Source organism: Sordaria macrospora, chromosome 7 (assembly GCF_033870435.1).
Source record: "Sordaria macrospora chromosome 7, complete sequence".
In the NCBI taxonomy this organism is placed as follows: Eukaryota; Fungi; Ascomycota; class Sordariomycetes; order Sordariales; family Sordariaceae; genus Sordaria; species Sordaria macrospora.
The window spans coordinates 2,946,679-2,973,595 of NC_089377.1; the positions used below are offsets into that span (position 1 = coordinate 2,946,679).

At 53.0% G+C, this 26,917-nt stretch overlaps 8 protein-coding genes across 8 annotated transcripts; 1 reads left to right on the plus strand and 7 right to left on the minus strand.

Annotated features, from left to right (window-relative positions):
• Positions 1–1,170: 1,170 nt before the first annotated feature.
• On the minus strand, positions 1,171–5,648 carry SMAC4_07923 (uncharacterized protein). Its single transcript, XM_024655754.2, has 2 exons — positions 3,731–5,648; positions 1,171–3,520 (listed from the first exon to the last, which is right to left on the minus strand). Exons 1-2 carry the CDS (start codon positions 4,069–4,071, stop codon positions 1,474–1,476), a joined length of 2,388 nt encoding a protein of 795 aa, XP_024511587.1. The 5' UTR covers positions 4,072–5,648; the 3' UTR covers positions 1,171–1,473.
• Positions 5,649–8,226: 2,578 nt separating this feature from the next.
• SMAC4_07922 (uncharacterized protein) lies at positions 8,227–9,484 on the minus strand (the record flags this gene model as incomplete). Its single annotated transcript, XM_003350557.2, has 2 exons — positions 8,227–8,926; positions 9,040–9,484. 2 exons carry the CDS (start codon positions 9,482–9,484, stop codon positions 8,586–8,588), a joined length of 786 nt encoding a protein of 261 aa, XP_003350605.1. The 3' UTR covers positions 8,227–8,585.
• A 298-nt stretch (positions 9,485–9,782) lies between these two features.
• SMAC4_07921 (uncharacterized protein) lies at positions 9,783–11,327 on the minus strand (the record flags this gene model as incomplete). Its single annotated transcript, XM_003350556.2, has 2 exons — positions 9,783–11,204; positions 11,262–11,327. The coding sequence occupies 2 exons, from the start codon at positions 11,325–11,327 to the stop codon at positions 9,783–9,785; spliced, it is 1,488 nt and encodes a 495-aa protein (XP_003350604.2).
• Positions 11,328–11,918: 591 nt separating this feature from the next.
• Positions 11,919–13,124, minus strand: SMAC4_07920 (uncharacterized protein; the record flags this gene model as incomplete). Its single annotated transcript, XM_003350555.1, has 1 exon — positions 11,919–13,124. One exon carries the CDS (start codon positions 13,122–13,124, stop codon positions 11,919–11,921), a length of 1,206 nt encoding a protein of 401 aa, XP_003350603.1.
• A 256-nt stretch (positions 13,125–13,380) lies between these two features.
• SMAC4_07919 (uncharacterized protein) lies at positions 13,381–15,220 on the plus strand (the record flags this gene model as incomplete). Its single annotated transcript, XM_003350554.2, has 2 exons — positions 13,381–13,792; positions 13,886–15,220. Exons 1-2 carry the CDS (start codon positions 13,694–13,696, stop codon positions 15,218–15,220), a joined length of 1,434 nt encoding a protein of 477 aa, XP_003350602.2. The 5' UTR covers positions 13,381–13,693.
• Positions 15,221–15,258: 38 nt separating this feature from the next.
• On the minus strand, positions 15,259–18,384 carry SMAC4_07918 (uncharacterized protein; the record flags this gene model as incomplete). Its single annotated transcript, XM_003350553.2, has 2 exons — positions 15,259–16,778; positions 17,467–18,384. The coding sequence occupies 2 exons, from the start codon at positions 18,382–18,384 to the stop codon at positions 15,519–15,521; spliced, it is 2,178 nt and encodes a 725-aa protein (XP_003350601.1). The 3' UTR covers positions 15,259–15,518.
• A 1,882-nt stretch (positions 18,385–20,266) lies between these two features.
• On the minus strand, positions 20,267–22,454 carry SMAC4_07917 (uncharacterized protein). The gene is made up of 4 exons (XM_003350552.2): positions 22,008–22,454; positions 21,575–21,728; positions 21,148–21,255; positions 20,267–21,062 (listed from the first exon to the last, which is right to left on the minus strand). Exons 1-4 carry the CDS (start codon positions 22,098–22,100, stop codon positions 20,998–21,000), a joined length of 420 nt encoding a protein of 139 aa, XP_003350600.1. The 5' UTR covers positions 22,101–22,454; the 3' UTR covers positions 20,267–20,997.
• Positions 22,455–22,691: 237 nt separating this feature from the next.
• Positions 22,692–25,210, minus strand: SMAC4_07916 (uncharacterized protein). The gene is made up of 2 exons (XM_003350551.2): positions 23,643–25,210; positions 22,692–23,582 (listed from the first exon to the last, which is right to left on the minus strand). Exons 1-2 carry the CDS (start codon positions 23,886–23,888, stop codon positions 23,151–23,153), a joined length of 678 nt encoding a protein of 225 aa, XP_003350599.1. The 5' UTR covers positions 23,889–25,210; the 3' UTR covers positions 22,692–23,150.
• Positions 25,211–26,917: the final 1,707 nt, after the last annotated feature.

Here is a 26,917-nt window from a genome sequence, read left to right on the forward strand (position 1 = left end):
GGTGGAAGTTCAAACTTGAATTGGTGGGGTAAGTAAGGTAACCGAGAACATGAAAACGAAGCAAATCTATCGGTATATATATGCAACAAATAACTGCATGTCCAATGGCAGAAAGAAAATAACAGATCTGGCCGCCTTGCTAATGACAAGAGACAAGAAAAGAACAAGGGGTGAAGAATAAAGTCCAAAGAAGAAACAAAAAGACAACAGCAGCACCAACAACAACAACCCTAAGGGTATCAACGGCGTCTCTTCCACTCCTCGCATGGACCATCCATCACTCCTTGATACGGCAGTTGATCATGCTTCGTCAACACCAACACCAACATCTTCCTAGCTTCCTAGCTTCTCTCACCATGCACATCCCATCGCCCATCCTGCCCATAGTCCATAGCCCATAGCGTCTAAGTTCGTTCATCAAAGTCGTTAATAAGAAAACATTGAAAGAAAAACACGAAATTCGAAAAGCCTGATATCACACCATGACCGACCACTCATGCATAACCACCACCACTAACCAGCTGGCCGTATTAGCCAGCAACTTTGGTGTTTGGTCCGTGAAATCTCCGTCCACCGAGAACGAACGAACGAACCCCTCCTTCGTGTCACCTTTCTCTTTTCCGAGCGAGTAGACTTGCTGAGTGGGTTAGGCGAGAATGGGGCTTTCGTTGACGAGATTTCGTGTAACCACCCTTTCCTATTTCCAGGTTCTCCGAGTTCATCGTAGCTGAGTGAGGTAGTAAAAGCTTGTGAAGAAGTGTCAGGGTAAGAAAGTGAACGGATAGCTGAGCTGAAGTTGCAGAGGGCGGCCACGGGATGGTCAAGTTTCCGGTCTTTTGCTGTTGCGTTTCGCTTTTGTCGTGTATAACACGATGTGTTGTTGAAGATGCACCTCGTATAGGCCGTCTTAGAGCGGTAGGTGGTAGTTCTAGTCGCATTATGTTGTGTCGTGTAGTGTTGTGTTGTCTTGCGTTGTATGCAAGACCCGCCCGGTCGTTCGCCCAGTCGCCCACACCCACACCCACCCCATCCGCACCACTGTACTCCTCCTCAGCCTTAGCACGTCATCGGCACCCGTTTTGGAGAATTACCATAATCGCGTGCTTTCGCACGCCATAGGGTTGATTATTCCCGTGACACGCGTGCGCCTGCGTTTGGGGTTCAGCAACTGTCTGCAAATTTGATGCATTTGGCGAGTGCATCTCCGCGGCTTTTTGAGGAGGACCTCACAAAAAGGTGCGTTTGCCCTGATGAATGGGAATTTTGAAACTCAATCCACCCAAAAGTCGTTCCTTCTTATCGCTTTGTTGATTTTTGCACAATTGTCTCCAGATTTATTTCGTTTGCAGTCGAATGCGAATATGAAAATGCTTCGTTACTTCGTTTGTCGTCAAAAAACCTCCAATGGTGTAGATACGCAACCCTTTCTTCGATAGAACCACAGCAGACACTTCATGCAAACCCACCACAAACTCAGTCCGCCAGACCAGCCATTCCCGCCGTCGCCGAAAAGTTCCCATAGACGCCCTCATCGCTGCTTTCGCTACCCATACTCCTCGGGCTCTGCACGCCGCTCGCATCACCACTCATCGGCTGCTGAAACCTCCTATCCAGTCCTCCTCGAACATAGCTCTCATTGAACCCACTCATGCTGTTCACGCGCCCAAACCCAGAAGACCCCGGGCTACCAACACCACCATATCCGCCTCGCGGCACAGACCCGGTCCCAGTCCCGAGAGCGAGCAGGCTCTGACTCCTCATCACTTCCGTATTAACGCCCACCCCGACGTTGACCGCACTCCCGCTCCTACTCAGCAGCGGCTTCTCAGGCAACTGCTTCAACAACCCGGTCGAAATATCCAGCATTCCCATCGCAAACTCCGTCAAGCCCTTGTGACCCTCGCCGGGCTTCGAGCTGACGCTGAGTGTCCAGCGATACTCGCCCAACCGACGCCTGTACCAGTCTGCCTCCTCTCTGCCGGGAGAAGTGGCCCACAGGAGCGATCCGAAGGTGCCGATTAACGCAAAGTTGGTCTTGGAGGCAAAATACCAGAAGGCGCGCAGATGGGAAGGCGTCAGGCGGTTGACAAAGTCCATGGCGGAGATCAGACGGGCCTTGGCAGCACTTCGGCAGATGTGCTGGATATACGGGTCGATGTTACTGGCGGTCGAGCCAGGGGTGCTGCTCGTTGTGCTGTTGACACTGGCGCTGAGTGAGGCGATGGTGGAGCCGGAGGATGAAGAGGAGGAGGCGTCAATCGAGCGGATGATGCGGCGGTGGAGAGTGATCTCCGTGGCAAAATAGGCGAGGTGGAGATACCCGATGCTGGAGAGGCGGTTGTTGTTGTTCTGCGACATGGTGCCGCTTTGAAACGTTGAATCCATGCGAACCGAAGCAGGCAGTCCGCTATACCATTCCTTCAACTTGAGCTGAATCGGCTTGGCTAACGACAGCACAAGTTGCGTTCCTTGAGCACCGGCATGAGCAACAGCCTGCGTGGCTTGCAGGGTATAGAACGTCTCGAGGATTTCGGCAAGAATCTGGGAGAGTTGAACCATTTGGCAAAACAAGGTGCGCCCACGCTCCGTCTCAGTCCGCTCTTCCGCATTGCTCTCCTCCCACTCAATGTCGGGGAAATCATGGGGCGTCAAAACGGGCACCGCCCAGTTGGGCGAAAATATGTGGGAAGGACGCCCGTGAACGAGCGCGCCCCATTTATCCTGCATATACAGCGCCCAAGCGAGGCGTTTTCTCAGTCCCCTCTCCCAGGGCGGGATCTTCCACGACGAGCAGTCAAGGTGCAAACCAAGCTCCTGTCCGATAGCAACGAGCTGTGCCGTGGGCGCCCACTGATCACCCTCAGGACGCTGCGAGAGCAACAAGCCGGCCTGAATAGTCGATAACTTGGGTCGATACATGGCATCTGCGAGAGTAACGCGCACCAGTCTCTCCAGTTCTCGAACGTTGGGTCGCGGCAATGACGCTAGTTCCTCCGAATGGTCCCACCAGTTGATGGCCAAGATGTATATGGCAGCAAGAAGTGGCGGCGAGAATTCTCGATGCGATCGGTCGTATTTTTCATAGAAGACCGATTTCTGAATGATGGGAAACCCGGGATGCACTATACAGAAGTACAGGTCAATCAGTTTCCGGCCATGAGGGGCGACGATACTTTCGATTTCGTCGACATCCTCCGTGATGTGAGCGTGCCCGGGCGTGAGTGAATCCGGGAGCATGAGAAAGGTGTCATCATCGCTGACCTTCCTTAGAGTCCCTCGGGCGAGGAGACTCTCGTCATGTGGGTCAAAGGGGGAGAGGTTGATGAGAGAGGGCTCAAAGTCGGTGGTCGGCCCTATGTACTGACTATACCTGTCTGACTGAAGACCAAGGGTACGTTTTAGCAAGGTTGGACCGCCAAAGTTAGCCATCTCCTCGATTAGGGAACTGCCGGTAGCCACGGTGCTCGACAAGCTTGGTGGGTTCTGTCTTCGTTTCCTATTATCAGACCGTCCTGGGGAGCTGCTAACAACCAATCAGATATCAGACCACGCATAAGAACGACTTGCACAGAGTTGTTGAGATGGGGGGTTGGAGAGATAAGCTGGGGGAACTTTGAAGTGTGCGGAAGATGGTGGGAAGGAAGTAAGAGGACGAGACGAAGCAGACACGTGGGGTCCATGAATGTCATGTAAAATGAGGTAGGTGTTGCAGGTAAGTTATTATTCGCACCTTCTTTTACTGCCACTTTCCTCCGCATCACCGTTCAACTTGCGTTTTCGTGGCGGAGGGCTCTCGCCCAACGAACATTCTGCACCATTCGTCTGGCAAGCAACACAGCTCTCTTCGTCATCACTCATGACACACTCAAGCCTACAGCGTAGACAAGCTTCACAGGGAGTTGTTGTTTGTCCGCTTAGGGAGTCCGTATCTGGGGTGTTGATACCGCTTCGGAAACCAGAGAAGGAGTCGCCGTAGTTGATACTTCCTTGTCGACTGGGAGGAAAGCGTGGGGGAGGCTTGGGCGCAATGGCAATGGGAGCCGTCCTTGGGACGGCACTGGGGACGGACATGATGACGATTAAGGGGCTGGTGAGACGATTGATCGCGGCCGGATTTACCCTGGAGGTTGTCCGAGATGAAGTCCTCTCCCGAGTATTGGACGAGAAAGAGGTATGGGGATCTGTAGGTTGGACAAAGCTACTTTCCTATCCAGAATCTGCTCTGCAACCAGGCTAGGAGCAGTGCCGCAGGTGACCGGGGGACTAATGCCGTGACCAAGTAGGTATGTCTGAGGTTGTATGCGGGTAACGCTGCCACCCCCAACCAAGAAGAGGCAAGAGGAGGATATGGACAAGCCCAAGTATTTGATAGAGCTTACTGAATGGTCAGCCCCACGGGGAGGCGGGTGAGGTAGTGGCGTGCGCCCCCGTGTGGAACCAAGACAGATTGGTGTCTTTCGATACTCTGGGGACGAGGAGGCGACAGGGTCCACGGATAATGGAACGACCCCGGGATGTTTCTGGATTTCGGAATCTCTTCCAGGACGTTAGCTTTCCCCGGATTGAGCCCTGACAGGAGGACCCGCGAGCAACGCTGCAGGTGGATGGGTTGGCCTGGATGGATCGAAAGAAGGGTTACGTTTGGGGGTCCTTGTCGCCTTGTCTCCGAGGGTTGATAAGCAAGAGCAAGCCACAGATAAGGTTGACGCTCGTTGACGGCACAACTGCGGACAGATATGAGGCTCGGGAGGTTGAATCCCTACCACAAGGCCCTAGGATATCCGGAGGGTTGAAACGCACACCTGCTCGTCGACTGGCCTGGCCACAATCTGTCTGTTTGTTCACCTGCCTCTGTGGTAACACAACAGCGGCTCCGTGTATTTTGCACGGCTGGTAGCAGCAGGAGAAAGGGGATCTGAGAGGAAGGAGAAGCGGCCTTATCGCTCTCTTGACACCGGCACGTATCTCCTTACCAGATTCAGTGACTTTACGCGACAACGAAGGGTGGAAGGAATCTGGTGTCGAGGAGAAGGCCAGAGAGATAAGGCAAGTAGAGTGTGGCAGCAGTGTAGTATGTAAGGTATCTTTTGTGTGTGTGTATATGAGGTGTATGTTTGAAGGTAAAACGAGTACGGTCTTGTCTTGATCGGCCGAGGTGTCCTGCCCTGCCAGAAAGAGGAAGCGTGTAAGCGGTAGCGTATGCGGGTGATTTTGATAGGTCGTGCCCCGGATTGGGTAGGTAAGCAGGCGTGTAAGGGTACCTAGCCACCGCAGGGTTGTAGGATAGCTTTGGATAGGCAGGATTTCGTGGTAGGGTTGCTATTGGCAATCTGGCTAGGTAGGTATGATGGATGCGTATTGGTGAAATGGACTTGTCTATGTCGGCCGGGGTGCTGTTTAACTCGCAATGTTCCTATGTGATGATTGAGACCAGGATAAGATAAGCTAGGCTTATCTGCGTCATTTGCGAGGATGACAATGAAGGCACAGAACCGGGGTTTCGGCTCGAGCTTTCGAGGTGTGGGAGTGGTTAGTTTATCCTTTTTGTTTCTGTCTTTGTTCCGTGAAACATGGAGGTGGTGTTTGGAGGGGGGAGGGACGATAAGGGAGACTGATATGTATATAAGACAAGAAGGATAACGGCCAAGGACGCCAATATCGTCGATAATCAGAACCAGCAGGATTCCGAACAGGAGATCAACTGCACCCTGGACAGATTATAGACTGGCGCGTGCCTCCTTGCGAGAAAGAGCAATGCCGTGTCGAGCAGAAGATGCTGATGTATGTGGGTGAGAATTTGAGAAACACCAAGCTGCGGCAACTCATCAACCAACTTTAGTTATCTTGGCGCTAGATTGGCGTGTGTAAATGGCAGTCCCATGTTGTCCACCACCACAGGACCCTTGAGGCCGATAAGGAAATACGTGGCTGCAGGGGCGACATTTGCTTGCATTTGGTGACTGATTTCCCATGATGTGCCTGTTCCCTCCTAACGTAGTCTGGGACTAGTATATGGGGTTATCTCGGAGCGGACAACGATAATGACGGCGACAAGGTGCCCATCTGTCCTGCTTGAGAATGCGGTAGTGCCGTCAGGAGCATGGCGCGGTTGAGTTGCAGCAGCAGCAGAAGACGGCCAGACACATGCGTCTGATATCAGATTGTCCGGCCTTATCATCTTTACGATTGAAGAACAAAATTCCTAATGGGAAAAAGACGATAACGCATTCATGATCGACCTTGTAAACAGTACCTGCTGAGACCGGTGTGGACAATGATGGTGGGGTATATAGCAGTAACCGCTGAGCACTTGTTCCTCTATGGAAAGCTGTTAAGATCAACAGCACCGAGAGGCCAGGAGGAGAGAGGGTCCGAGGTATCAGATACACTGGATTGGAGTTGCGTGCATCCTCGTTGGACCATGGGCTGCCGGGATCGCAAGTCATGGCACCGGCTGCCGTGGATTGGAGCCCCATTACCAAATAAAAAAGGCGCGTTGCCGGAACCCGCCCTCTTTTGGGAATACATTTAACGTAATGGCCTGACACCTGCCGAGACATCGGTGACAGTTCAAAGGCAGTCTTTCAGATGTCTGATCGTTGTGTCTGTTGTCTTGACCTGCCTCCTGCCTGTCGCAGCGGTGCGAGGGCATAAGTAAGCTCAAGGATTTGGTGTTTCATGGCGGAGTGTCGGTCAAGGCCATTTCGGTGTTTTTACAAGACTTGTGAATGGTTCAACCTCGATGACTTTGCGTCGTGTGTTGCTGCCAAGCGATCAGAAGCGGAAAGCACGGCACCTATCACCGGACTGTGAAAGCGTCCACAAGCCGGCACATTGAAAAAGGTCGGTCGGTGTTGCTGACTTTGGCTGTGCGGCCTCGGAACGATCTCCCATAAACGCAGCTTGGCATTGAGTTCACAAGCCGGGAATTTATCGTGGATGATGGTCTAAACCGTCTCGAAACTGCGGCAGTAACTTTTTAATGAGTAGGCGATGGAACGTCAAAGGTCCGATAAAAGGAGGAAACGGCCCCGTTGTGGTTCAATAGATGACATCAGGCTCCGCCGGACTGGTTGCTCTCCGGCTGGGAGTGCGCAAGCTGAGGTTCCATGCTGGCGTCAAGGCGTGTCAGGGCGCTGTCTCCCGTCGTCTCAAAGCTCACGATAGCGGATAGGAATCGACCCCACAGTGGGGTTCAGCTGAAAAGCCTAAAAGTTCCCCGTTCCCTCGTTTTTCCATTTCAGCTTCGATCCCAGGCTCTCGGGGTTACGAGCATGTGAGTGTGAGATGTCGTGTGATTGCACTTTTTTCCCGGGGGAACGGCAGAGCACGAGACAAAAGCATGCTGGTGTTGTTTGAAAAGACGGCGAAAAGAAAGTGTCAAATCCAAACGGTCGGGATCATGGTTGAATCCCTCCCCCACATTTGTTTGGTACTGTACGTGTGTGGCTTGGAGTGCTTGTGTGCATATTCTTGTAGAAGTCGAGAGGTTGGCGGTGCAGTGTCCTGTCCTTGTCGAGAAGGGAAAGAGACTGTGTGTGAAGACAATCGCCAAGCTCGCGTGCCCAGAACCGGATCGACCATGAAACCCCCCCGTGTGTGGAGGGGTCCATTGACATGCGCCGCCGCTTGCATCGGTGGACGCGGGGGTATTATTTTTGAGAAAGGCGGGGGGGACGGGGAACTGGAAGGGCGTAACGAAGTGCCTAGACGGGGTTGGGTTAATATGACAGATACATGGCGATTACACTATCGACGGCAACGGGTGACGGACGGGAGGAAAGAAGGCTTGCCACGGTACCGTTCGTTCGGTGTCTTGGAACTCAGTCTTAGACTTGGTTTATTTGAAGCCTAGGTTTGCTAGGTCAACGGGTCAAAATGTGGTGGTGGGTAACATGTCGATGTCCAGGTTTTGCATAATGAAAAATGCACTGAAGGTATCGCAAAGAGTACAGAAGAGAGGCATGTATGTAAGATGGTTGTATGATTTGTGACATGCAAATTGTCGGATGGTGTGTGTGTTGATTGGTGGTGATTTTGCGGGCAGCTTGCGAAAGGAGGTTGTCGATGGAATGGGGAAAAAATGGAATATTGAGGTTGAGGTAACACAAAGCAGGAAAGGCGGTGGGAAGAAAACTCTGAACACTCAGTTGCAGGGCATGATGCTGTTTCTGTTTCTCACTCGGCAGTCGCGACTCGTTGGTTTTTTTTGGTTTTTTTTTGAGCCTCGCCGGTCGACTTTGGAACCGCTCCTTCCGCCATATGTTGATGCACACTTGCCAATTCAAAGACGGATGATGTTCGGGTGGGGGACGACTTCAACTTGCCTGCACTTGCCATTCGTGTGTAAAAGACCGCCTCGACCGTTGGGTCTTTCCATTATTGTTTGGAAGAGAGGCGGGGTACTTGGTGTCTCATGATGATGTGGGAAGCCAATTGCAGACTAACTTGGCCGTTGATTGCATAGCCTAACCCGGAATGTTGTGGTTTCTGCCACTCTACTAATAAACATTCTTCTTTATGGCAATAACCATGCCAAAACCCCCCAAAAACCAAGACACCATAACCAGACGTCTACATAGTGACTATGAGATACGCCTGAACCGCGCCCCGGGATAGTAAACCATGCAAACCTCTCGATACGTCATCATCTCTTCCTCGCCCTCACTCTGGCCCTCGCCCTCGCCCTCGCTCCCCTTTGAACATCCTCCCTTTCTCATGGCGGGTATCTTCATCTCAAACCAATCTTCTGTCTCAAACCCCAGCCTCTCATACATCGACACAGCCTCCATCGTGCTTTCCAAATACACCGGCAGCTGTCCGAATTCGTCATGCAAATACTCCACCATGTCAAGAAACTGCTCCATCATATCCGTCGCAAGGCCCTGGCCTTGATGCTCGGGGTCGATACATAGGAACGTCAGATCTGCCATGTGCCAAATGTAGACCCAAGTGTCAGTAAATATCACACAGTATACTACTACATCGGTGAAATATGTATGGCGACCGAGCATCGGATATGATATGGAAAGAACTTACGCCAACATCTCTTCTGGTTGTAGCCGCTCTTTTCCTTAGCCTCTTTCGCCAACCGAGCGTATTCCTCGAGATACTTCCTCCTGCATCCCGGGATACTCAAGACTTCTCCCTCTTCTTCCAACTTCTTCTTCTTGTTGTCCTTTGGAGGGGGATCACCAAAACAGTCAAGAGGTGAAGGATGATCCCACATCAGAAACCCCACTATATCACCGCGACCACCTTTCTCCCTCGTGATTATCCTAACGCCATCCTCGGCGGGAGCAGACATGATCTTGGGGTAAGCTTCTTTCGCTAGCAAGTTTTGGAGCGCTGCCTGGCTCTCGGGAGTAGGAAACTGAGCGTGAAGAAGGGGGTTGGATTGCATGGCGAGGAGATGGATTTCGGCCACGCGGGCTGCTTTCAAAGCAATCGCAGGGTCGTACATGGTGGAGTCGCCGGTGGCCATCGTGATGGCGGTGACTTGGTTTGGTGGATTGTTGTTGTCGGTGGTTGGAAATGTGGCAAGGAAAGGGCTTGGATCCCGTCTTGAGTTGTGTAGCGGAAGAAGGAAAGCTCACTTGTTGCGGTTGTGCTTGTTGGTGGTGTTTCGATGAGATGCTGATGCTTTGCCGGAAAAGTTGTTGAAGGAGAAAAGAGAACAAGAAGAAAACAAACCAGAGCTGAACACGCAAAGTAAGAAAAGAGAAGGAGTCACGAGATCATGTGACGCAGTTCCAGTTACCATGACAAACACTTCCGTCCATTTATCGTAACTGCTGGTACTGCTGTTGCTGTTCGTGACTTCCTCCCCCTATCCCAATCCCAAACTCACCACCACCACCACCACCACCACCACCACTCCCTCCTGCTCCTGCTCCTGCTCCTGCCTGCAGCCTGGCCTCCATCTCATCCGCCTCTCTCAACAGCCTACACGGCGTCTCCATCCACTCCTCCCACTCCGGCCCCAAACAACTCATATACCTCACCAAACTCTCCAGCAAGAACTTGCCCGAATCACCCGATATCCACACCTTCCTACACAGATGCAGACAAACAAAGTAGTACGCCAAAACCGCCAACACCTCCGGCTTTCCTTCCTCCAACATGTCCATGACGGGCTTCCTCAACATGGTGCCCCACGCCAACAACATCTGCACCTGTCTAGCCGGACTGGGCATGGCATCAAAGATGACCTGCAGGTGCTGCACCGCCTGTCTCAGCCCGTCCATCCTCTCCTGCTTCTTATCCTTATCCTCATCCTCATCATCACCATCATCACCAGCATCATCATCTGCAGGAGAAGAAGAAAACCTCTCCCCCAGCCTCCGCAAAATATCATCGCACTCGGGCCCCGTCCCGCGCATATCATACATGCGTATCCCGACCTCGATAATGGGCTTCAGCGCGCTCTGCTTCATCTCGTCCATGTGTCCCTCCAGCACCCCGTATATCCCGCGGTGCAGGTGCAGGTAGCCCACGAACCGCGTAAGCGTGGCAGGGAACTCGGCGTCTCGGTAGGACAGCGTGTCGCAGAGGGCGTGGAAGCCGAGGACAGAAGAGAACAGAAACAGAGGGACGCGGTTCTCGATGGGGCACGTGTCGAAATGGGACATGTCGATGCTGTTGAATAACGTCAGGGCGTGCGTCTGCAGCTGGATGGCGTGGTGGTGGTAAAAGGCTTCGCGGTGCGGGCGCAAGACCGAAAGGTGCCGGGCCGAGAGGGCAAGGATTTGGTACATCAGGTATGGCTCGCGGAGGGCGTGGTGCATGGTTAGCGAGCGGACGGTGTCGCCGAGCGGAGGAAAGGTGATGAAGATGTCGGTGGTGTAGTGGTAGAGGAGCTCCATGTGCACCATGTTGACATTGGGCGATTCCGAGTCTTGATTGGGGATGGGGAAGGGTGCAACGTCCGGCATGAAGGGTCCGGGTCCGGGTCCAGGTCCGAGTTCGGGGCCGGGAGCCGGGACGGGAGTGGTGGCGGTGGAGCCACCGTAGCTGGAGAAGGATGCTACTGAAGCCGAGGCGGATCCGGCGGCGGAGGAGGGTGGGGTTGCGGCTACAGAGAGGGAGTCGGCTGGGGACCGGGATAGGTCATCGCTGCCGGTGCTGGTGCCGGGTAGAATGGGGTAGGAACATTCCCTCTCAACGGTCTGGCAGTTGATGCATCGCGGCCGTGTTTCGTCGCACTGTCCAAGAAATGTCAATGGCGTGACTTGTCTTGAGTTTGTAAGCGGACTACTTACCTTGATGTGCCGTCTCTTGCATTCGAGGCACCCCTTTCGGGATTTTCGATGACTTCTCCGCATCATGAATGAGGTGAGAGATGGGTAGTGTAAGTAAGGTGTACTAAAATGGTAGGCTGCTGGGCGGTAAGGGGTTCCGCGTATAAGTCCCCTGTACAAAATATTGCCGAGACGTCAAGTTCCCTGTCAGTGAGATGGGATGTCATGCAGTCTTGACAGATCAGATCCGGGTGGCAAACCGAGGAATGACATGCACAAAACCGTTGGACTTTATCGTTGTCTCAAGTCGGGAGGACTCCAATGCTCAATATCTAGCATTTGTTAGACGAGTTTCAGATGGTCTGGGGGACGCGTAGTGTTGATTACTTTGATTGCGCGTCAAGATGGGCGCAGCTTGTTGGGAGCGCCCTGGGACCGTGAGCAGCCACACCGTGACTTGATAATTGTAGGTTTAATAGCGAGGTGAGCCTCCACCGCTAAAAACCAAGGACATTTGAATTCTCCGCCAAGCCCTGCCCACGGTGCTCGGAATGGTACCGAACCCGACGCCGGCCCGTTCCGAGCCAAAAGCTCAGCCCCGATTTCGAGTAAGAATACGAGATCTTCATCTCCGGGGTTTCTATAAATTGTATGAAACACCCACGCGTCCCCGGTATACTACTGAGTATCAGGGGGTGGCATATCCCACGGTTGAGCAGCTGAGGGTAAGGCATATTTGTTGTTCTTGCTCTTCCTAGGGCTTCGTCTCCTGCCGGGCTCGGGAGCGGCGGCGGTGATAGGTCCGGGACCGACGAAACGTAGCACCCAATCCCACACTCTCCGGGTCTTGTCCAGCTGAGCATGCGTGGTTCTTGTCACGGATAAGTCCGAGGGGGCATAATGACCGCCGACGTCGGTTGCGTCGAGCCTTGCTCGGAAAAGCAGGTGAACTTTGGTCAATCCCTTGCGCAGACTGGAGCCGTAGACCTTTTTGGTGAAGACGTTCAAAGCCACGTTTTGAAGCAGGACCACATCCCGATTCCGCAGGCCTTCAAGCATGCTTCCCTTCACTGTCTCGCAGCCAGGGGGTAGCCAAAAGGTAACGGCAAAGCCGGCTTTGGTCTCATCGCCAACGAGCACCTCGACCAGAATGCGGTCTGAGCCCCAGCGAGTGCTAACCGATCGGGGCTGAGAGATGGAAATGATGCCGACGATCAAATTGCAGGTGATGGTCTGGGGTTGTGCCTTGATGAGGTAAGCGGCCGATGGGATATCCTTGAGGTCACTGAGGCGGTCACCACCACGGAATGTCAATGGCTCTTTGACGGCTTCGTCTCCATCCACACGGAACGCATGAGTCGTGGTCTCCAAGAACGAAGCCGTATCCAGGTCCTCCTCGCTCATTACCGACGTGATGGAGTGTTGTGGCTCTGATTCCCTAAGCAAGTTAGCGTCCAGGTATGAGGAGCGGACATGTTGGTGCAGTGCAAGGGAGTGTTCGTAGAACTGGGACTCCAGGTCGCCATGAACAACAGATGATTCGTCAAATGATGGCGAGATGGATGCGATAGTGAGAAAGTCATCGGGCTGATGGATTGGTTCCGGGCCGTGAGCTAGGTTGAAGCCGAAACTGGAGTCCTGTTGTTGTTGTGTGTAGCCGGTATGGATACGTTCTCTTTCAAGGGTAAGGGATCTCCATGCGGCGGGGGTCGGAGCGGAGGCCGGGATGATGCTCTGGTCCGGGTCCGGGCGATCCACTACTGCTGTTTGGATGCCCATGAAGCTGGCAATAGGCTCATCGAATTCGACCAGTAGATCCGGGGTGTTCCAGTCAAGCGCCCGGCTCTTTGGAGCTCCGGTGAATATCAGCACTTTGGAAGCCATTCATGCTTGTGACAATTTGAGGTCGTGTGATGTTATTGTATGAAAGTGTTTGTTAGTTGTAAAAGGGAAAGGAAATGCGGGGCCCAAGTTGGTTGGCCATGTGAAAGTGACGGGAATGCAAGGCACACGCTGCAGTGCCGGCCGGACACTACCAAATCCCCGAAACGGCACGGACTTGTCCAACCCTCCAGGTCCGGAAGAGTGGCCCGACCGACCCCGATCTCGCGGTTGGAAACAGACTATTATAACAACACCAAACAACACATCTTTTACCACTCATGATGGTCTTCACTTTCCATTGGCTAGATGATTCCTACTCTTTGTGAAACACACATACAAATGTACAATCACGTGTTGGAATGTCTGAAGTAAATAAAACAAACAAACCAATCGAACAGGGGCCGAAGCGTCTCCACAAATTGATCGCGTCGAACAGGACCCCTTTCAGACCGACATCGTGACGGCATCCCATCTTGACATGGCAACACCTTTCTGTCCACCATTGTAACCCGTACCTCTGTTTCCCATAACCGGCCTGTATCGAATTGCTCTAGTTCCTTTTCGGTTACATGACGATATTCGACCAGCAAAACATGGCCCCGGCACCATGGGATTCGGTCCCTCCTGAGGACACCCTCTTCGCTTTGGTCACTGGCGCCAACAGGCAAGTCTTCAACATCCACCTATCTATTCATGCCTGATGGAGGTACCATACTAACAGCTAATGCGACTTCAGCGGTATTGGTTTCGCCATCTGCCAGCGCCTAATCGATGAATACCTCACGACGCGCTCCCTGACCTCCCACCTCGTCGTCATCCCCACCACCCGCAGCGTCAAGAAGTCGCAAGAGACCATCCATGCTCTCCGCCAACATGCCCGCGAATTCGCAACCACCTCCGACATCCTCCGCTCCCGCGCCGGCGGTCCCAGCTACGATCCCCGATCCGTCACCAAGCGCATCCACATCCTCAGCGTCCAGCTCGACCTGTGCAACCTCGCCGATGTCCACCGCGCCGCCGAACAACTCGTCAACGGCACCGTGAGCAGCCCCGTCAATGGCAACGATGCCTTATACTTCACCTCCCTCACCGACGTGAGGATACCCCGTCTCGACTCAGTCATCTTCAACGCCGGCATGGGCGGCTGGACCGGTCTCGACTGGCCCAAGGTCTTCCACAACGTCTTGACCAAGGGTCTCGTCCAAGCCACTACCTGGCCGACCTTCAAGGCCGCCACGGCCGGCCACGTCGTCAACCCCCTGCCCGACGTCAAGAATGAAAAGGTCCCCGAGATGGGCCAAGTCTTTTGCGCCAACGTCTTCGGCCACTACCTCTTCGCGCACAAGCTCGTGCCCCTGCTCAGCCGATCTGACGATACTAGTCTCCCTCCGGGCCGCATAATCTGGGAATCCTCCATCGAGCCCGGGTGGAAGAACCTCGACCTCTCCGACTTCCAAGCCATCAAGACCAACGCCGCCTACGAGAGCACCAAGCGCCTGACCGACGTGCTTTCCCTGACCGCCACCTTACCCTCCGCCAGACCGTTTGTCAACTCGTACCTCCAGCCGGCTACCAAGTCAACGTCCCAGACTACCCCGCCCAGTATTTACCTTGTCCACCCGGGCATCGTGCAAACGACGCTTTTCCCCTTAAACGCCTTCATGTTCTTCTGGTACCGCGTGGTTCTGTACATTGCGCGCTGGCTCGGCTCCCCTTGGCATCCCATAACTGGATATAACGGCGCCGTGGCGCCTGTGTGGCTTGCTTTGCAGGAGCAGGAGGCTTTGGATGCGGTGAAGGCTGAGCATGTGAAGTGGGGGTCAAGCACGGATTGGTGGGGGGAGTCCAGAGTGAAGAAGACGGAGGTTGAGGGTTGGGGGTGGGATGGAACGGTTGAGACGAGAACTGAGTTGAAGAATGAGAAGGGGGAGAGAGGTGCGGGAAGGAAGATTGTGGGGAGGAAGAGCGGGGCGACGGATTTGACGGAGGAGAAGAGGGTTGAGTTTGAGCAGTTGGGGGTGGACTGTTGGAAGGAGATGGAGAGGTTGAGGGGGGAGTGGGAGGGGAGGTTGGACAGTGTTCTTGGGAGGAAGTGATTGTGATGAATGATGGCAGTTGCATGAGATGAGGTTGGTTGGTTAAAAGTAAACATTACCCCTGTCCTGCTGTAAGAGGAGCAGAGGAGTGAGAGACCTATATATACAAGATAATAATCCTAATAAGTGTACCCAAAACCCGTCCGTCACATGGGTATAAGCGAGAATGCCGTACATCGCATCCTCATACATATAAACAAACAAACAAACCGTAACAAATATACACCATCCATCATCCATCATAACACCATTTACATCCCATCCTCAAACCCACCATAAAGAAAGTCAAGCGCTCCCTTCAACCTTCAGCCCCAATCGCACTCCCCTCCCTTCGAGTTCGAATCCCATCATCCGACCTAACCCTCCTCAAACTAACCCTATCCCCCCGCCCAAACATCCCCAAACACAACGGCACCGGCACAGCCACCATAGCAACAACAGCATGAAACACCAGCGCCCAATACATATTCCCATCCGGCCTCCCTCCCCTTCCTTCCTTCTCCTTCAACGCTCCCGAAACAATAATAAACACTCCTCCCAACACCTGTCCCCCGCTCCACGCCACTGTGCTCGTCACCTCCGGACTAATCGGGTGCGTCACTTCCACCAGAAACTCCACGACAACGGGGACCAGACTGAAACTTGCAGCGCCGAGGATGGCTAATATCACGTAGGGCCCAGCCAAGCCCGCGGAATCGTGCGTAGATGGCATCCAGAGAAATATCAAGTAGCAGATCCCGATCAAGGGAACAGCGATGCGGATTGTGGTTAAAAAGGCCTTTGTGCGATCGATGATCGGGGAGGTTATAGCTGAGACGACAAGGCCGACCACGATCAACACCGCGCCCGCGATGCCGGCTTCTTCGTCGCTGTAGCCGTATGGTTCCATTACTTGGTTTAGTAGCGAAGAAATGGAGTTGAAGGTCCCCACGTAGACGGCGAAGGGAATGAAGAGGAGCCAAAACTCGGGGTGGCCTAGCAGGATAGCCGCGCTGGTGCGCAAAGGTAACTTGGGGGTGGTGGAAGACGGGGCTGCGGGCGTTGGTGGTTTCGCAGGGATGAAAAATGCTGGGACGGCGCAGATGGAGCTGATGATTGATACGTATAAAACCATGCGCGAAACGTCTGAAGAACTGTTAACCCAAAACGGAACAACCAGCTGTCCCAGCGCTGCTCCAAAGGGATTGGCAAGGGACGTCAAAGCGGTAGCCGCTACGCGGCCGCGGTTGGTGAACCAGAGATCCGAGTAGCGGGCGGGCGCGGCGAGGACGAATGGTTGGGCGAGGCCGACGAGGATCTGCCCGAACATGACCACGCCGAATTGTCCGCCTGTGGGCGAGGAGGAGTGCGAGCCGCCGTAGCGGACCCAGTTGCCTACTAGTAGCAAAGCGGCGGCGACGGTGATGGAGAGTTTTGGGCCGAGGTGTAGGACGTAGATTACTAGGGGCGTGATGAAGGTGAAGGCGAAGAGGAAGGCGGTGCTGAGCCAGTTTATGGTCGTTTCGGTGGTGCGGAAGTAGGTGGCTGCGTGCCCGGCGACGGGGGAGAAGGTGAGCCACTGTGATGGAAGGGGTTGTTAGTTTGGTTACTTGAATTTCTTGGGGATGGGAAGATGGTTGGAGGGAGGAGTGATGTATCACTTGTGAGTGTCCTCCTCTGTGCACCCTCGGGAGTCCATGTTTTGTTTCCATGTAGAGTTATCCTGAAGGTAAACACCGGCGTAACTTGGGTAAACCATAGTGATGCAGAAACTGAAATGTGAACACAGCAATACCATGATATCAAATCCACCTTCGTGTAAGTGGCATTCAAGAACTGAGGCGTGAAGTGGGAGTGCAAATAAACTTTGACGGCAGCCCATTAACATCGTGACTCGCATTAGGAGGGGCCGCCGTCCCGTCGGTTGTGTAAGACGGATTGCCCCGTTCGATCTCAACTGAGTTGCTTGGTTGCTTACTAGGCACCGCACAGCTTGTTGTTATTTTTAACGTCTACTTCCGCCTCCCGTAGGGCATGAGATGTGTAGGCACCGCACAGCTGTTTGTAAGACGGGATCGATATGCAACCAACCACGCACTTGCGGGTCGTGGCATCACCCCAGATCCCAACTCGAACAACGATAGGTGTTGTTTCATCCATCCCGGAGGCTCATCCCAGACTCAGGCTTAAGGCCGAAAGATAGACGGCACGGAAGGGTGAGGTAGGGAGTGATGGAAAAGGAAAAAAAAAAGAAAAAGACAACTTACATCCCAGCTAACAATGATATTCAACAAAGTCAACTGTACCAGCCCAAACCACCTCCTCTTATAGACCTTGTAAACGACCGGTCTTCCTTCACTGTCTCTTTCCACTCTTTGCTCATCATTATCGTCCTGGCCATCTCCCGCTCCATCAATTCCAAGTCCGAGTCCAACACCACCACCGCCGCCGGCCGTCGCCCCGGTACTACTAACCGCTCCCGCTTCCGCCCCGGTACCGAGCGTGGTGGAGATTACCGATCCCAATCTCGATCCCGATCCGGAGTCGGTGGATGCCGAGCGGGATCCACTGCTGATGCCAATGCCGTCTTTCTTTTCGGAATCCGATAGTACTGCCCCACCTCGATTTTTACCTAACCGCCGTTTCTTTTCATCTCCAGTCATCGTCGCTGTTGTTGTTGTCGTTGTCGTTGCCGTTGTTGCCGTCGTATTACTCGGACTCCTCTGCTCCTTCATTTCGATCCCCACTATTTCGATATCAATATCGCTGCGCTTTTCTTTGTTGCCATTTTCATGTCCGTTTCCATTTCCGTTTCTGTTTCCATTTCCACTACTCCCCGATCTACTACCGCCATTACTACCGCCATTGTTGCTATTAAGAGTGGACGTCATTCCAGGAGGTTTATGGTGCGGATACGATAACCTGGCTTGATAATCGTCGTGGCTGTCGCGGTGCGAAGTGGTAGTGTGGTGAGAATGTCGACTGCTGTGGATGGTTGCTTGGTCGTGGTCATGGTCGTGATCTTGATCATGCTCTTGCTCATGGTCGATTGTGTGTAAGGTGTCCATGTCTCTCAATTCCTGCCAGCGTCCTTGGCCTTTATCCTGGAGTTGGTGGTGGAGATGTCGTCCTTTGGTGGTGCTACCTGCAACTGCTCCTCTGCTGGGTGATCGGAGGCTGCTCATTTTCTGTTTTCGAGGCGCGATTACGCAGGCGGCTCTTCTCTGCTCTGCTCTTGTTTTATGGTTATGGGTGTTTGTTAGTCCCTAGGTTTGGTTTGGTTTGGCCAGGCTTGCTTTTTCGAGGGGGTGAAATGGAGGGGAGGTTCTTTGTTTGTGGCGCCCTCTGACTGGATTCAAGGTGTCCAAGAGTTTGTGTGTTTGATTTGAGCTTTGTTCGCATTCGGTTTCCCAGGTCGCGCTTCGGTCACGGTGTTCCGGCCGCCAAACAAGTGCGAGCAACAGATGGAAAGGTTGTCTGCCGTCTGTATGTTGTAGACGCGAGCGAGCGCAGGAGCTGAGATCAAAAGATGGAGAAGATGGAAGAGTGACGCGCGTGTTCACATGTCGTCGCAACTCATCAAGTCTTCATTTGAGATGATGAAAATGAACAAATGAATGAATGAAAGATGCGACAGAAGAGTTACGGTCGCATTCCTACCTTGCTACCACACCGCACCTTTACTTTGCACGGGACCAAATGAATGCCTGCAAAGAAAGAGGGAAGGACTCGCGGACGCGGACATCCTTCGGACACGGAAATTGATCGCTGCACCCGCTCGCTCGCATCGATGCAACATTGGATTGGGGATGGATGGCACGCTACCTATCACGCTTCCATTCCAAAAGTCTCGGCAACCTATCCAAGAAAGGGTCGAAAGCGCTTTTCTAGCAACCTTCCCAAAGGTCTTGGCTAACCTAGCGGCGCGGCAAAACAACTTGGAAAAGCGTGTGATCAACTCGTCTCTAACTTTTATTGTGTGTGTGTCCGTCGGGGTTGCTCAATTGTAAATGGTTGAAATGGGAGGAGAATGAATCGTGATAGGTTCATCGCTTTTTGAAAGTTGAAACCCGAACCCGAACCCGTTTTCCTTTTGGTGTTCGTCTCGTCTCGTCTTCCCCAGACCCCAGATTTTCTGTTACTTACTGTGTTCAATGTGTTACATAAATTTGTGGTGGCCGTGTGTTCCATGAACCAGGAAGGCGGAAGCGAGCGAGAGACATTTCATTCTCTTTGTCAGTGCAGTGTCTTGAACTGTTCCAAACGCCTCTCACTTCGTTCCAAGATCCATTCTAGAAGGGTCGAGTCGGATATGTCACATCACTGTCCGTACATTCCGCCCTTCTATCTGCGACTCCAACTCGCCTACCCACGATCTAAAAGAGCCATCATGATCTTTGGTTACATATACACAGTAACCCCTCACTCACCCATCCCCCCGCTCGCTCGCTCGCTCGCTCCCTTGCTGCCACATGCTACCTATGTACCTATCTCATCCTATGCGCGATGCACGATGCGAAGTTATCACAAGGTCGCATTTACGACGAACACTAACAACATGTCGAGTGCGTCGAGTGTGTGAGCGCTCGACCTCGACAATGAGGGAAGGGTTGAGTTATCTTAAGCAGGTTTTGGGGGAAAACACCAACAGATCATTAGCAACCCATTCGAGTCAATTGCATGGTCCTATTGAGAAGCGACGGTGTCGAATTACAGTCTAGCATAGGAGAGACCGCATCAGTCATTGTTACTAAATTAATAGCAAAAAGTCTACTAGAATTTACATTGGGGGAATTGAAAGAATTAGAATAAAAAAAAACTGTCATGGGATTCAGAAAGCCAAGTATTTTCCTGCTTTTTCTTTCTTCCACTTATGTTTGTTCGTTCGCCTTTTCGCTTATTGTTGACGTGGGGGCTGGCTGTTGTCGGGCGTTGGCAATAGGTAGGTAGGTACGTAAGTAGGTAGGTGCACAAGCAAGCACATCGCCATTTCCGAGCAAATGGGCGCACCGTGAAAGATGTCTCTTTCCATGAGCTAAATGCAACGTGCGAGAAACAACAACAAAACCGACGGGGAAAGAGGAGCACAGTATAAGCAAAAAAGGAGGTCTATTGGAAGGGTTCACCTGTGTCTGCTTTTGAGAGTTAGGTGACGTGACTTCGAAAAGGATTATAATACAGAAGAAACACACGCACAACAGGGCTAGGGAAGAAGAACTGAATCAGACATGACGACATGCCGTAACCATGAGAGAATGATACGACTGTGCAATGTAGTCAGCCCCTGCTTTCCCCAGCCCTATATACCCATACGTTCGTTCGGAGAGTTGGGGGAGTTGGAGGAGAAAGGTAAAAAGTGCAAACACATTCATCATAAAACATGCATGTGTAAACACTTTTGGACGCCCCTTCCCCTTGTCCTCCCCTATTTTCACACCTGGCACTTATTTCGTTTTCCCGTTTTTTTTTCTCTCTGTGTTCGTGTTCCATGACGGCTGCTGATGATGAGTTTTTGGACTTTGGCGATTGGATATCCTCATTTTTGCTTTCTACTCCCGGTTCGTCATCGTAACGATTGAAACGTAACGTTGGTTGGTTTTCCTTCGTATCTTGTCTATCGTAAAAACGCCCCATTTGTCTCCATGCTAAAAAGAAATAGCTCCTCCTGGTCTATAACCTTTCGTTGTTGATGATCGAGGGGGGTCGCTCTCTCGTTGTCGGACTGTCGGGCGTTGGTGGGTCAAGAAAGTCGCAGACGCATCAGGAATGCGAAACGACCGTCGAGGTAGATCGATCGTTTATTTGAGGACGTTCCAGAGCTTGGGAGCGGCGCACTGGGTGGCGCAGTGGGCGAGGTGGAAGACTGTTTGTTGTCGCCCAAGGTTCCTAGTAAGTAAAGCCTGTCTCGTGTGCCTGTGGGCAAGGAAAGGGGGACTATATGAACGTACACTCCTCAACGCAGTCCTCGCCTTCGGCACCAGTACCGCCGGTGACGCGGGCAACGCACTCATCGTAGTGGTGCTTGGCGGGAGCGCACTCCTTGGAGTTGCGGCACTCTGTAAGCGATACCCCCGTCAGCACATCATGTTCCGTCTCGAGTTGGGCTCTGTAACAAGTAGGTTGTCGGAGAACATCGTGTAGACATTGAAGGATGGGCGAGGTTGACCCAAGTTCGGCGGTCGCGTATCGTTGGCAGTTCTGTTGGTTGAGAAGCAGACCAATGTCGGAGGCTCGGCGCGGAAACGCAGGGCTCCTATAGGCGCAAGGTGCGTCGAGGTGATGGTCGCGGAAGGCCGGATGGGTTGTGGTCGTCGAGTGATGTTGTAATATGTGTTGGTCCGGAAAATGGGGAGAGAAAAGAGACAGGCTACCCACCCTCCTCGAGAGTCTCCTTGGGATCGACGATCTCATCCTCGTCCTCCTCCTCTTCCTCCTCAGCCTCCTCCTCGGCCTCGTCGGCGGCGGCAGCGGGCTCCTCAGCCTCGGTCTCGGCGGTGGTCTCCTCGGTGCTCTCGGCGGCAGGGGCAGACTATATCATGAATTGGCCGTCAGCAAGCTTGCTCTCCCACTTCCCCGTATGTTGCCCTTCCTCCATGGCTTATGACGCAAACAAAGCCCTCAACCACGGTACATCCCCCACCATGGTTCTCTGTTCCTGGACGAAGTTGGGCAGAGATTCAAGCGTCGTGTTGACTGGTTCCCCCCTATCCTCATTCTCATCCTCGCAGACTCTATGCCCGTCCATGTTTCGGGTACTCAGGGCGTATAAGAGTTGGTGGTGGTGGTGGTGGTGGTGGTGATGGCATACCTCAGCGGGGATATCCGCAGGGGCCTCGGCCTCGACGGTGGCCCACGGCGTGGCCGCGTCGATAATCTCGGTGACAGCGTCCCAGAAGCCCATTTTGAAAGTTTCGCGGGGTGAAGGCGAGAGAGTAGCGGTGGTCTTGTCGGTAGGTTGGTTGATATGGCGCGACGTTGAGCAAGCTTTCTCGATCAAAAATCGGGTAAACCGAGCTTCTTGCTTGGCTCCAGTGTTCCCGGGTGGCCCCAGCTCCTGGCCCGAGCGCTGCCTCTCGTCGTTCCTCTTGCAATTGGCGCCTCTTGATTGGTCCGTGCCTATCGATACTCACTGAAGCTGCCCCCGGGTAATCCCGCAGTCATGGAAGGCGTCACGTGCAAGCACTTTCACGTTCCTCGAATCTTGGAAGCTTGTTTGGGTCAGTGCGAGCTCGAGACTCAACTGTGGTTTCTGTCTGAACTCAGCTGTGAGAAACTTCCATATCTCTGTCACAGCCCCCACGCCGCCGCCATTGATTACTGTCGACTGGCCGGCTTACGGCTACTAGATAGGCAATTGCTAAGAAGGACTTGCCTGCTTTCTGTTCGGTGGCTGACCAAAACAGATCACAACCAACAAGTGATGTCAATATCGCTGGCGTTGCTGTCGTCGTTACTAGCCCTGTCTGATATCACTACTACGTGACAGGCAGCCGCTTTCTGTTTCTGTCCGATTATGCATACCACAGATACTCCCAAGAGCGAGACATCGACAAGGGTATTTCAAGGTTCAAGAGCCAATAGATATTTGACAAACTAAATATGGAGTATAAGCTACAATGAGAAACGGTTTGCCTCCATTTGCTAATCGCATCCATCCACTTAGGGACGGCATCCAGTCCGACCAATCACGTTGTGTTTCTGACGTTGTAATTCGGTTTAATCAAAGTCCTTTTTCGACATCACCTGTATAATCCCAATGACTGACACTAGGCTGACTCAACAGACTGCTATAACCAATAGCCATCCAAGGTGAATCTTTCCCTCGTTTATCGGCGGCAGTAGAAAAGAAATGTCTGCTCGGATGTTCGAGTGTTTGCCTAATCCCGGGCAGCGTTTTTGGTGTACCTAAGCCTTTCCAGTTTCAACGCAATTTTGAGGGAACATCGGGCAGTTATGCCGTGTAGTCAGGAGGCGGCTCATCTGGGCCAGGCTGGGGCACTTGGTTCCGATCGCTCGTCACGTTGCCGGACGGTCCAGACGCAGGTGTATTTGAGGAGGGCCCAGAAGCTTGAGCATCATCGTAAGGTGGCGGAGGCTCAAGGTTTTGCCCGAGAGTAAGTCCAAGGCTTTGGGCATGGAGTAGTCGGTCCCTCAGCCACTCGTATTTCGCCTGGAAGTCGCTGTGTCCGCCATCCTTGAAGGTCAACTTGCATTCGATCCTGGGGATCTCCGGCGGTACGCCACCGTTCGGAATGGGCCTGACTATGCTCGTCCAGCTCCAAGGCCCAATCCAGGACGAGTTGATGCGGACGTCGCTGAAGTTCAGGGGAGGCGCAAAGAAAGATCGAAAAGCCTCGGACGACCTGGCTGGGAGGTAAATGATCTACAGGCTAGTCAGACCGCAACATCCAGATTTCATTCAGAAAATCAGATCCGCACTCACCCTCTCGTTGGTGATGTATGCAATGCCATTGTCGCTCTTTACAGAGAATGGCTCTGCTACTTGCAGTTCCTTTGGGACCGAGAGCTCAAGGCCAACTCGCGGCTTGGAGGTGAGAAGAATCTTTTCACCGGGGAGTTTCAGGATCTGCCCATCACGGGTCAACATGACCCAACTTTCCTTCTCGTCAGTAATTGAATGTTGAGCAAGCGTCCATCTGTGCGCCTCGACCAAGAATTGGTCGGCCATGGTGATTTGGACGGGACGGGGAGGTGGGGCCGGGTTAGGTGGTATCTGTGACAGGATCCCGATATTGGAATATATTGACAGGAAGAAAAAGAGGAGACAACGGTACTCGGAACGGGAGCCCTGGGGAAGACGATGTAGAGTTGCCTGGCCAAAGGGTCATGAGAGGAGGATAAAGAACAGCAGATGTAGACTTACTTTATTGACATGATGAGAGACTTGGTTGGTCAGCTGCAGAATGGCCCGCTAGGTACCGTCTTGTCCTGTCCCGCGCGCCCGGAAAGCTCCTAGAGCTTCTACGGAGCTTCTCGATTCGTGGCTTGGGGTGCCAGTATTAGCACGCAAGGGTGTAGTGGGTAGTAGCCGTCCAGGGTCAAAGAGCGAGGCCAGGAAGTAACCTGTTCACCCACAGCGGCGCGGCCTGCAGCAAGATGAGGTGGGAGATCTGGCAAGCCTCAGTTCAGGGGCCAAGGAACCTGTTGTACCTGGTGTGGGCCGACTTTTGCTAATTCGGTCGTCGAAACTGGCAGCCTGCAAGCCTGTACAGTGTCAGTCTATTAGCCTCTACTCTATCACTTTCAGAAATGTTTCAACTTTTAGAAGGGCTACCAGCCGAGGCAGGTGAGCGTCCGGGACCCGGCTGGTTTGCCCTCCAGCTTGAATACTTCAGCTCGGAGAACACTAAGAATGGGAGTGGGTATGCGGTAGTGTAGACAGTAGTGCGTAACAGCCCCGGTAGACAGGCAGCCTCTAGGTCAGCCGAAGAGCCAGGTCGAGGAACTAATTGGAGACGGGGGATGAGTGTCTTGGGCAAGGTGAGGCAGATGAGAAGAAGGGGACCCAGATCCAGACAAGGACCCAACTGTGTGTTCTAGCCAGGATGCTGAGCGGCCAGAGCTCCAATCAGTGAGCATCTAGGATGCCTAGTTTCAGAATCAGATGGGGAGGCTCTAACAAGTGGTCTCGGCAAGTAGAAGCACCGGCAGGAATACTGAGACTGAGAAGGGCCGGCCTGGGACTCGGGAACTCTGGGCAGTCCAAGAACTTGGGACAGGCACGTTTCAAGGCGTAGCAACAAGGAAGTGAAGTGCTAACGCTCGGCAGTCCGACCCTTTTTCGGTTATAAGTTTTGGAAAATGTGATCGAGGTTCCGTCCTCCCTTGTGAGTGAATGTAGCATGGGGGTCTTTCGACGCAAAGCTCAGTCACCCTTTTCCACAAGGAGAGACGGACAAGAGAGGCCCGGGGCCGTGGACGCTGCTGGACACTTTGGCAATCGAGATGTGTTGCGTATCGAGCTGCAAGATGAGAAAGAGCGGGAGAGACTGCAGAGTGAGAGCGAATGGGGAGCTACACGGGTACGTGGAGAGTCGTGGTATGAGCTGGTGAGTTGGGGTGGACGAAGTGTGGATGGATGCCATGGGATGCTGTCCAGGTTCAAGGGTCGACCGACAATTGGGATGAATGATAAATGAGCTACATATGGTAGCATCCCTTTGGTACAGGGTCCGCATGTACACCGTCCAAGACTCTGTTCTAGACGCAGCCTTTTCGACTGGTGCTGGTGGCCTGGGTTGGCGAGGATTTGGGCAAGGTATCAAGGTGTTGGTGATGCTGCCTTGAGGTTGGGAAAGTGGGCAACAAGTGGACGGTTAACACAAACTGACCTTTGGCGTCAACAACGTAAGCAGTGGTCGATGGTGGGAAAACACCCGGTCTTGTCGGTAGGGGTTAGATTTCTGACAGCAGATGGGTAATCAAACCAGATGGTCTGGATTGGATGATTAGAGCTGAGGTGGTTGTAAATGGTGGTGGATGAAGTGTTGTTCTAGGAGAAGATGGATGCAGAGGGGTACGTTTGCACTGTAGTGGTTACGTGCACTTCCTTCCACTTGCATGGCATTCAATGGCGTGGGATTAGACCGGAGTACGAATGAAATAAGACTGCACTAACTAATATGGGCAGTGGAACCAGCAGATTTCGCACTTCCAACCGCGGAACAATGTTACTGGAACGATACTCCCATTGTACATTGCCGTACGCTCTCCAATAATGGACCCCGCACGAACCAATGACGGAAAAACAGGAGCACAGAGGAAAGTGTGTTCATGAGCTCGTCCATCGTGACTGCCCTTTTGAACCAGAACTGTCTTCCAGATAACTTGGGGAAATTCTATTGAGGGCAGGAACCTGGAGGCAACAGTGAGCGAAAATTTCTTCCACACGCACACGCTGCACACACACAACTGGATTTTGACAACCACCAAAACTCTCAACTTCTCTCGACCTGGACGAGAAATAGCCACCATACACAACTGCCAATCCACCTATTGCTGATGAGCGAGAATCACCACAACGTTGCACCCCACAACTCAGACATACCTGCAATACCATGGTGCCGAATCTCGACTGATCTCATTTCGGAGTCCATCCCATTCCTCACATCCTCTTGCTGTACCTGCAGATCGCTGTCAGTACTTGCCAATAGTGCTGCCAATCACCACCTCTTTCCCCAGGCTTGTTTGCCATGGTAGAAGCGAGAACGAGCACTGCCATCGTCGCCAGTTCCGCACTCTACCCTCCATCTCATTCAACTCTCAACGGCTTCTTTCCCGGATGGGCATGGCTCTGTCTCGGGAACGCCTCGTTCATCTTCAACTGCTGCTTCTGGAATCTGACCTGACGCCCCATGGAAAACGAACGCCCTGGTACTTTCCATCGGCCTTTTCTCCGGACCACCAACAGCCAAACAAAAAGTCTCCTCCAAAATGCAACAACCACCAAGGTCAGAACCGGTCTCGCTACCCGATATCGTTGTCTGCCCCTACCCTGACTTGCCGGTCTTTTGCTAGGGGGAGCAGCTGGGGGGAGCCGCTATCACAGTGCACTGCTCCATACGCACTCCTCTTAGGGTCTGGGATCTAATCTGCCATCTGCCCCCTTTGGTCACCTTGGTGTTCTTAAGAGCCAGTTGCTTACACAGCAGGGCGAGCAGAACAAGGATACGGCTTGAACATGCCCTCCATCATTAG